Source organism: Frankliniella occidentalis, unplaced genomic scaffold (assembly GCF_000697945.3).
Source record: "Frankliniella occidentalis isolate FOCC.00 unplaced genomic scaffold, Focc_3.1 Scaffold93, whole genome shotgun sequence".
Taxonomy (NCBI): Eukaryota; Metazoa; Arthropoda; class Insecta; order Thysanoptera; family Thripidae; genus Frankliniella; species Frankliniella occidentalis.
Window position 1 is genome coordinate 908,840 of NW_026267222.1, and position 9,803 is coordinate 918,642.

Below are 9,803 nucleotides of genomic sequence, written 5' to 3' on the forward strand. Positions count from 1 at the left end.
AGGCACACACCTTTATTTTCTCGGGATTTTCTCTTTCACGGAGTGCGGTGGATTCTGTTACAGAGTATGCCGGCGCTGCAGCTATGGGGCCGCAAGTGGCTGGCGGCCACGGACGACATGGTCTTCCCCGGCCTGTTCGAGTTCGTCATCCGGCTCATCGGGTGAGTGCATTTCACTCGGCATCCAACTACCCCGACGAGATCAACATCGTTTAGGTTCAACGGGGCCTGAAGACCGATAAGCATCCGGGTCCATGCGACCCACGCGGTAAACCCGTTCACGGCATTAACTCCACGCGTCACTGTGACAGGCTGGTGCTGGTGTCGCTGGTGTACTGCCGCTACTACGCCTCCACCTGGGAGTGCGCGCGCGGCGGCGACCTGGTGCGCTCCTACATCGTGGGCATGCTCGCGCTGCTCACCATCGTGCTGCTCACGCTCGCCGTGCTCATCAACCGGTCGGCCCAGGGCTCCATCATGAACACGCGCGCTCGCCGGCACGTCCCCGCCGTGCTCGTCTTCAAGTAAGTGTGAAGAGAGTCCCGCCCCGCTCGCCACGACTCGTCTCCGGTTGTTCCCCGGCGGCCCTCGCGAGGCTCACCGTCCTTCTTTTGCTCACCAGGGTGCTGCTCATCATCCCCGAGGTGTGCTGGAACGTGATGGGGACCATGTGGGCTTTCAGTCCGGACCTGGTGCAGTGCAGTCCGGAGAGCTTCACCAAGACCGTGGTTGAAGGTGAGTCGAGCCGCAAAAAGGGGTGCGGAAGTGCGGGCTCAGCTGCGTGCACAGCAACCCACTGTAGGGAGTTGCCGCACACTGTCAATTTAGAGAGAACAGTAGTCAGGCATCGTCGCCGAGGCCGAGGGACGCGGGCGCGGAGAGTCAGCCCCCCAGGCGCGGGGTAGGCCGGCCCGCCCGACACGCGTGCGCCGCGGGCCTGCCTCTCCCCCGCAGCCCAGCCCTGGCCGTCTCTCACACTCTCCCTCTCTCCCCCGCAGTGATGGTGCTGTTCGACTGGGTGCTGTTCGCGCTCACCGTGTTCGGCCTGGCCGTGGTGTTCGACCCCATCGGCTCGCTGCGCCGGCCGCCCCACCTGCAGAACTCGGAGCCGCTGGCGCTCGAGTCGGCGCGCCACCGCCGGGTGGCCGGCATGTGGGTGCGGCGCTTCAGGCTCATCTTCTGCTGGGTGCGCCGCGACGAGGGCTGCTCCGAGGCCTTCCAGCAGGTGGCCGGTAAGTCCAACTGGCAACTGAGCAAATGAGCAATGAGAAATTGAAAATACCGCGTAAATAGACCAAATTATTATAATAAACTGTGAACTCAAACTAGACGCCCCATGAAATGATGCAATTTGAACGCGACTCTTAACTGCAGCGCTGCTTTCCGCGCTGTTCCGGAGCACGGACCTCGTCCCATCCGACGTCCTGGCGGGTTCCGTTCTGCTGAGGGTCAAACAGAAGAGGGAGACGCGGGAGCGACGGCGTTTGGACCTCCTCGGGGAGAGCCCTTCTCCCAAGCGGACCATTGGTGAGAGCTCGGTGTGAGGGTGGGGGTGGAGCTCGAGGACTGGGGCTATGGCTAACTTCTCCTGCTGCCCTCCTAGACCTGCGGGAGCTGTTCGTCGATGCACCCGCCTGGATGTGTCTCGAGAGGGGTCGCCACTTCCTGCGACTGTCCATGTCCGCGTACGGGTGGCCGTTCGTGATGTACCAGTACTGCGCCACCGGAATCTTCAGGATGGTGCCCCACATGACCTGCTGCGCCTGCTTCAGGTTTGCCGATCTTGATTTTCTTTAAAATGTGACATGGTTGTTTCTCGACGCGGCTTGCGTGATCAATGGATTCTATTTTCCTTTATGCTTGGCAGGGCGAAGACGACTTTGGTGATGGAGGACAACTGCTGCCTATGCAACCTGGCAGGAGTGCGGTACCTTTCACAGGTACCCCCCCATGACATCCTCTTCGCTTCATTTAGAAACCACTTATTTGAGGTGAGAGAAACCTTGATATATTTTAAGTTAAAACATGGCAAATCTTATGAAACTTACCAAATACATTACTATTATTATTTTCTCCTCCAGTTACCTTTCTGTGTGATTGCTGATCACAAAACAGCAAATATTGTAGTTGCAGTGAGAGGGTCGTTCTCCATTAGAGATATTTTCACTGATTTGACAGCCAACGCAGAAAAATTCAATGTTGCTGGAGCCCCACCAGATACAATGGTATTTATCTCTTTTTGATTTATAACATTTCCACAAACAAGTCCTAGACATGAGTGACATTAATATACTACATTAATTTTATAGGCCCACAAAGGCATGCTTTTAGGTGCCCAATACATAAAGAAGAGGCTCGATGATGTTGGCATTTTGGAACGAGCTTTCAATCTTTATCCAAATTATGGTTTAATTTTGACAGGTAATCCCAGATTTCTGTATTGTTGGTGAACGTAAAGGTTCTATATTCCTAGACAGTAGATTTCATTTTCATTTCATTTATTTTCTAGGCCACAGTTTAGGTGCTGGATTGGCAGTGCTCCTGGCTATGATCTTAAAGCCAAAATACCCTGATATGAAGGTCTACGCTTTCGCTACTCCAGGTAAAAATGAATACTAATTGCCTAACCAGCCAGTTGATAAAATAAAAAATAACTCTTTAATATTTAGTTAGTTTCAGAGCCAAAGTCCATCTCAACAACCTTGCATTAATTTGTTTTTAAATTACAGCTGGATTGCTTAGTCGAGAGGCTGCTCGATACACTGAAAGCTTTGTGTTCACTATTGGAGTGGGTGACGACTTTGTCATGAGACTCAGTGTGGACTCTATTGAAAACCTACGGACGCAAATCTTAGAAGTACTTGAAGCCTGTAGATTGCCAAAGGTATTAATTTTAATGAAGCCTGCCTATGGTAAATATTAAAAATAATTTGTGGTAGTTAAATAATACATTTTTCATACAGTATCGCATTATCCTGAATGGTTGTGGGTATGCACTCTTTGGCGTACCTTCCCGAGACTTAGAGTCTACCTGGAGAAAAAGCCAAGTTGTCACATCAACTCCTCGTCCCAGAGCACATAATTCGGTAATGTTAGCCTTTAAATTTGTGTACTTTTACATTTTCTTTTAGTTTTTCTTACCATAAACATCACCAGACTAATATTTTTGTGTATTTTCTATATTTTTCAAAAGGATTGCTCTCTTCTTGCTAAAGATATCAAGGACAGACGTTTTTCACGCACTCGATTGTTTACTGCAGGACGGATACTGCACGTCACACATCGTAAAAAGAGTAAAGCTGACAGGTAACTAAACAGAAAGTTTAAACAAAAAGTTGTAAATGAAATATTTAATTGGGCCCTAAATGATGCATTTTTCTTTACAGGAAAGCGGGTCGCGGTGGGCCAACATATGAAATGAGGTGGGCCCAAGCAGAAGACTTTACTGAGTTGAAGATTGAACCAAGGATGCTCCTAGATCATTTGCCTGAAAATGTTTACAAGACAATTGATACAGTTCTTAATGAGCAGGTTAAAGAAATAGGGGGTCCTATTCTTACCTACCGCAGAGGATTAATTCGTGAAGTATAGCATTTTCACAAAACCTGCAAACAATGTTACCAAAGCCTGTGTCTGAGCCACATCTAGCTTATGTGCAGCTCTAAATTAGTGAGAGTGTCTGAATTGTGGTAAATTTGCTCTACTGTAGCTATTTTCCATTCCTGAGTTTGTGACCAAGAACAAAAATCTTAGGTATTATATTAAAAACTAATATACTGTGGAATCAAAAAGGTTCCTATTCATTTTGCCATCACTGACATTATAAAAAAAAAAAAAAAAAGAGAATCTCAAAATCTTGGAAAGAAAAGAGAAAAATGTGAAGAAATTCATTTTTCTGATTCTCTGCAATCCTTTGCTCATTTCCATTTTGTGGATATCATAAATAATAAGAGTCTATGCTCATTAGGACTGATATTTTAATTGTATATCTTGTTAGTCAACCTGTACATTCCATGACATTTCACTGAAGCTCCTTTACTGCATCTTTCCCTGTAGCCTACTTGGGGGCATTGTCATGCTTTATTTGTGACTGATAAGGTACAAACATTGCTCATAAACTAATTTCCTCTTAATGATTAAGCTCTCTGTAACTCTCTTATTTCCCTGGAACTGTACGAGAAAAAGGAAACCAGAATTCACCTTGATTTTACTGTTAGCTGATGATGTGCATGTGATGTCTTCTCTCTTCCTCAACTTCTGTTTAGCTATAGTACTTGGGGCCAACTATATACCTGTACAATAATGCAGGATTTAAATTACAAAGTCTTTCCCAGTGATGTGTAATTTCACAAGAATCTAAAATATGCTTTCTCAAATTTATAAACATCCAGCATTAAAAGGTACTATGCAAGTATCTAATATATCATTCAAGATAACTGGATTTACATCAACCCATGATGTCTATTTTCTATTTATTGTTACCATTTATGTACATAGGTCAAATTTACATTGTCATTCCGTCTCTAGGTGTCATAAAACGCCCAAAGTGATAACATTTTGTATTTATTATGTGGTAGCACAAAGTCTACAGCAATGAGGAGTATACTTGATAGCAAAGATCTTCAGTTTGTATCGCCCCATCCCCTTTAATGTATGTTCCCATTCCCATTAAGTTGGTTGTGGTACTATTGACACAAATGAACTGTGATAGTTTTAATAAACATGTTGCATCTAAGAAATGTCATTAATATTGGAACTTTGGATCTCTTCAAATTATGGAAAAAACTGAATATGATATCAGAGTTCTTTATTTAAAAAAAAGTTCTGCGTAAGAAAATACTTAGAAATAACAGTGTAACACTAAAAACTTTGAATAGACTTGGATTAACCAATTCATAGGAACCAAAACATTAAAGCATACATAGTAGAAAAACAAATATTTAAAGGAAATGCCTCTTATCAACTGGTAAACCATAAAACATTAGGTAAAATCTCACTGAACGTTAAAATTAAATGTGGTACATCTACAGGTAACATTGTCAAAGCTAGTGGCATTTAAGTGACTATAGATATATACAGTACAAAGATAAAATATACAGTTGTAAGAGGAGCCTCTACCCTTAATCCACTGATAGTTATCAAATAAAATATGTAGAATACAGAGGTAGAAACAAATGATGAAATGATCCATGCAAAAATAATGAAAACTTATTAGTCAAAATTAAAATTGGACTAATTATCTTGTGACTGCCTAAAAGTCAGCATCTAAAGTAAACACATTCTCCGCCTTATTAGCCATCACTCCCCACTTCTGATATTCACCAACTTTCTTTTCAAAGAAATTAGTCTTGCCTTCTAATGAGATGTGCTCCATGAAGTCAAATGGGTTTTCAGAGTTGTAAACCTGCAAGCAAAAAAAAAAGGGGGGTTAAGCGGTGAGCACTTTTCCGACATTAGACTGGCACATTACACAATTAAAAAATTATTCAACCTTTTGACATCCGAGTTCGATCAGAAGACGATCAGCTACAAACTCAATGTAAATTTTCATGAGGTCACAATTCATCCCAATCATTGCACAAGGTAGAGCTTCGGTTAAGAATTCCTGTTCAATAGCTACAGCATCACGAATGATGTTTACAATTTCCTCTTCAGAGGGTTTCTGAACAACATGTTTGAACATCAGACACGCAAAATCTGTGTGAAGTCCCTGTGAAAAAACACATTATTTAGTAACATAATACACCAAGAAAAATGTAAAATCAAAACACAGAAAGAAAATAGCTTGCCTCATCTCGTGAAATCAACTCATTGCTGAAGGTAAGACCTGGCATAAGCCCTCTCTTCTTAAGCCAGAAAATGGCAGCAAAGCTTCCAGAGAAGAAGATACCCTCCACAGCAGCAAAGGCAATTACTCGCTCAGCAAACGTGGCAGACTCATGAGCAATCCACTTCATGGCCCAATCGGCCTTCTTCTTCACACATGGGAGTGTTTCAATGGCATTAAATAAATACTCTCTGAAATAAAGTGTGAATGACAAACAAAACCAGGAAGAATTTTTAAAAGAGCAATGGATGACAAATAAGCACAGTAATTACCTCTCTTGGGAATCGGCTATGTATGTGTCGATTAACAAACTGTACATTTCTGAGTGAACATTTTCCATTGCAATCTGAAAGCCATAGAAGCACCGTGCTTCTGTTACCTGAACTTCTTGACTGAATCTTTCCACTAAGTTTTCATTGACAATCCCATCAGAAGCAGCAAAGAAGGCAAGGACATGGGAGATAAAATGTTTCTCATCCTTTGTCAGCTTTGCCCAATCTGATCGATCCTGAAAGTCATAACTAGGAGTAAGGAAATCATCCATTAATTTCAAAGATTACATAATAGAGCTCTCTATACCTTTGACAAGTCAACTTCCTCAGCTGTCCAAAATGAAGCTTCTGCTTTCTTGTACATAGCCCAGATATCATGGAAACGAATAGGAAAGATAACAAATCTGCGGGGGTTCTCCATAAGAAGTGGTTCAATATCTTTGTCAAACGCAGCTCTTCTCTTAGAAAGGGCATCCTTTACGGGTGTCTTTTTAACAGGCTGAGGCAAAAGAATACATGTATTCACAAATAAACAAAATTGATATAAAAATAAAACTGACTAGCCTAAAACATACCTCTTTAAGGGATGGAATATTTTGGTTCTTCTCCTTCAGGGCTTTTACAGGCGTAGTCTGCTTGTCCTGAGATAGATACCAGACCTAATTAGTATATAAATAACTTAGCAGTGAAAACTCCTCACCATCGAATAGGAAGAAAGCATCTAATATGTGCTCGGCACACATTAAGGTGGGGCATGACAACTACAATCAGGATTAGAATTCATGATTTTGCTTTGCAAATATGGGAATAATTTAATAAGCGTACTTGAACTGACCTCTCACGCATACTTTTACAGAGAGAAGTCTGATTATGTAATAAGAACCCTGCAATTGTTTTGACTATTTTCAGAAAGAAGATCCTTGTCTCATTTTTGAACACAAGAATGGACGTGATCTATCAATGCAGAAGTAATTTTAATACTGTTTTATGTTGACACTAACACTCATTTCACCATCTTATCAGGCCTTAGGGGTTCAGGTTAGAGACTTCAGCAACATAAAACGCATTTAACGAATTAACAGCCGTGTCGCGGCCTAGAAGAACTAAAATAGGCAAGAGGACTCTGCACAAACCCGGCCCCGGGCCTTCTGGAAAGAGCTTAGAATGGCAAAAATGTGACGTCGCAATTGTGCGCAAATATCGTGCAGCAAAAACCCCACTCCCTACTGCCGAGTGAAAAATGAAACGGTCATGAAGATCAAAGAAAATGCGAAATCAGCAAAACGTGACCGAGCTGAGTGGATGAGCGCTATGAAGTCAGCTGATACAGCCAGAGCGAGACACGGTTTTCCCAACTAAAAATTAGGAGGTATTTCCTCGTAACGTATAATGGAAAGCAGACGACAATGGAACTTCGAAAATACGTTATACAGATAGAAGGGGATAGTCTGGCCACGGAAAATGTGACTCATGGCACATAAAGGGAGGAAAATGGCGCCAAAACGCTAATCCTTGAGAACTTCGCCGTTAGACACAACTTTCCTCCCAAAACACGAGCCATTTGAGGTTAAAGGCAGTAAACTAGAAGACTAATATATTTTCCCAAATAGCTGTAAGCATAGACGAGATCCGGTGCCCTTTCGTAACCGGTCTCTGGCTACATGAGTCCAAAGTAACTTCATCTTGTAACACGGACGGGACTCGGGCAATATTAGAATTTTCCTATAACAAACTCACCTTGATGCTCATGCCTCCAATGTAGGGAACATTCTCCTTGGTATCAGCGACGGTTGGTGCCATAATGGAGGGACAAAATAAAGGCTAGATATAGAGCAAAGGCACACGAGTCTTGTCAGGACGACTGCTCAGCGACGAATGATGACACAAGCCAAGCTGGCAAGCTGAAGCAGGAAGATTCCGTTGTAAGCACTAAACTGGCGCCCAAAATGCGCGGGAACATTTTCCTCCAATCACAAACCAGCCCATTCTCCCACCACCTCGTATCCACCAATCACAAGGCATGGCGGAAGGGGAGGATGGTTATGAAAAAACAAACAAACAAAAAATGTTCTAACTAAACACCACAAAAAGTTTGTTTAACAGCTGACCGAACTGACGACGCCCCTACATTAGAAATTATATCATTTCTTGGAAGGTTCAGACACGGAAAGTTGCAATCTCCCCAACAGCCAGCACTTTCGTCCCCACCCCTCCCCTACCCCACGCGTAACACCGACAAGTTCAGACTTGCTGTTTGTACTGGTCGTTGCTCCCCGTTACATGGATACCCGACTAAAAATAAAATTCAAAACTTTCAAAAAAAATAGCAAAGAAAAATAACACATTTCTACTCCTGGATATGAATGTGCAAGAGAACAAACCAACAAAAATACTGTATAATATTTTTTATTACAAGTTTTGACAAATAATGCAGAATCACAGATACTTTGTAACAAGGATATTTCATGTTTGAAATTCACAATCAATTAGATCATACAAAAAGTGGTTTTGTCCATGATGTAGTGAGTAAAACTATGTTTTCACGAGACTTTCTTACTTAGATTTGTAAAACCTACTCCAACACAAGTCATTACAACTTTATTAGCTCCAAGATGCAAATCTTCATCATCTTCGTCAGCCTTTTGATAGTCTAGTTTGAAAGTAAGGCCAAAAAAGTCTCTCATGTGACGAAGAAATTCAATTCTGAAACAATGGAAATAATGTCAAGATCACGGATACCACAGCAAACACTTTTCGAGTGGAGGACTTCACTCTAAGGAAGAGTAGAACGATCGGCCAGGAACATAACACAACAGCATTTGTTCTGAGCTGTGACTGGTCCAGAGCTCGAAAACCAGGCCTAAACAAATGCTGTTTTTTGTTATGTATCGTTCTACTCTTCCTTAGCAAGTTGAGTCTCGCATGACCACACGTGTGGCCACAATAGCAATAGCATGTCAAAGCCCCCCCCACCCCCACCCCCCTCTGGGACTCAACGTGTTATTAGGATAAAGTTCTCCATAAGTGTCACTTTTCCAATGCAACCTCCTAATAATGAGAAAACATCTGTCATCCATAATCATGATGGTAAGTAATCTACTGGTCAAAGTAAATTTAAAATATCCCATGATGACATTAATACAGAAGTAGCCTTAATAAAAGAAATATGCATGCAGAACCATACTGTCTGAAAGGTAAAGAACAATTGACATTTGGACTTACAGGTAAGGTGATAATGGACCAGTTTGGAATTTAGAAACATCTGTACGTCCTAAGGCCATGTACAGTGCAGCTAATAGCTGGAAATTGGAATCAACACACCCTCCTCTATAGATTTCCTCCATTAGTCGAAACGCTGCCTGTACACCAAGGTCTTCAGCTACCGGGGCTGGAATGTTGGACCCAGCTGGTGGAGATATGGCTTCACCAGTGTAGAAGACACCCTCTTTGGTTTCAGCGACTAAAGTAACTCCAAAACCTAAAAGAGAAACAGACTAAAAGTTAGATACTTAAATAATAATACAGATAAGACAGATTGTATAAAATATAAATCATACCTGGTGATTTTCCAGACTGGCCCCCTTTCAAATGGTCAGAATAAAGATAAACATCAGGGAGAAACTTGAGAAGAACTCCCTTTGCAGCATCAATTATACGATTAGCAATTGCTGGTGAAACCCTGGCAGCATAGGCTGTTCCTCGTAT

The 9,803-nt window shown here is 42.5% G+C and overlaps 3 protein-coding genes across 5 annotated transcripts in view; 1 reads left to right on the top strand and 2 right to left on the bottom strand.

Annotated features, from left to right (window-relative positions):
* LOC113209609 (diacylglycerol lipase-beta-like) overlaps nt 1–4,738 on the top strand; it is a 30,608-nt gene extending 25,870 nt beyond the window's left edge. The window contains exons 3-16 of the mRNA XM_026427232.2: nt 64–161; nt 311–523; nt 622–734; nt 998–1,231; nt 1,374–1,526; nt 1,603–1,771; nt 1,867–1,990; nt 2,081–2,224; nt 2,309–2,420; nt 2,509–2,601; nt 2,729–2,883; nt 2,963–3,085; nt 3,193–3,305; nt 3,386–4,738. Coding sequence (XP_026283017.1) covers nt 67–161; nt 311–523; nt 622–734; nt 998–1,231; nt 1,374–1,526; nt 1,603–1,771; nt 1,867–1,990; nt 2,081–2,224; nt 2,309–2,420; nt 2,509–2,601; nt 2,729–2,883; nt 2,963–3,085; nt 3,193–3,305; nt 3,386–3,590 — 2,046 coding nt within the window. The 5' untranslated portion in view covers nt 64–66 and the 3' untranslated portion in view covers nt 3,591–4,738. The remainder of the gene's footprint in view (nt 1–63; nt 162–310; nt 524–621; nt 735–997; nt 1,232–1,373; nt 1,527–1,602; nt 1,772–1,866; nt 1,991–2,080; nt 2,225–2,308; nt 2,421–2,508; nt 2,602–2,728; nt 2,884–2,962; nt 3,086–3,192; nt 3,306–3,385) is intronic.
* Nucleotides 4,739–4,789: 51 nt separating this feature from the next.
* Nucleotides 4,790–8,023, bottom strand: LOC113209610 (ribonucleoside-diphosphate reductase subunit M2). 3 transcript variants are annotated; one of them, XM_026427233.2, is made up of 7 exons: nt 7,836–8,023; nt 6,674–6,739; nt 6,406–6,597; nt 6,099–6,334; nt 5,789–6,017; nt 5,491–5,709; nt 4,790–5,403 (listed from the first exon to the last, which is right to left on the bottom strand). In XM_026427233.2, exons 1-7 carry the CDS (start codon nt 7,896–7,898, stop codon nt 5,251–5,253), a joined length of 1,158 nt encoding a protein of 385 aa, XP_026283018.1. In that variant the 5' UTR covers nt 7,899–8,023; the 3' UTR covers nt 4,790–5,250. The 3 variants fall into 3 exon arrangements, with proteins under 3 accessions (XP_026283018.1, XP_026283019.1, XP_026283020.1); XM_026427234.2 differs by lacking the exon at nt 7,836–8,023 and adding an exon at nt 7,100–7,331; XM_026427235.2 differs by lacking the exon at nt 7,836–8,023 and adding an exon at nt 6,934–7,061.
* Nucleotides 8,024–8,488: 465 nt separating this feature from the next.
* On the bottom strand, nt 8,489–9,803 carry LOC127749789 (probable RNA 3'-terminal phosphate cyclase-like protein; the record flags this gene model as incomplete). The annotated part of the gene is given in 3 exon segments (XM_052269473.1): nt 8,489–8,801; nt 9,321–9,576; nt 9,656–9,803. Coding segments are annotated over 3 exon segments (567 nt in total), but the record flags the coding sequence as incomplete, so codon positions are not given.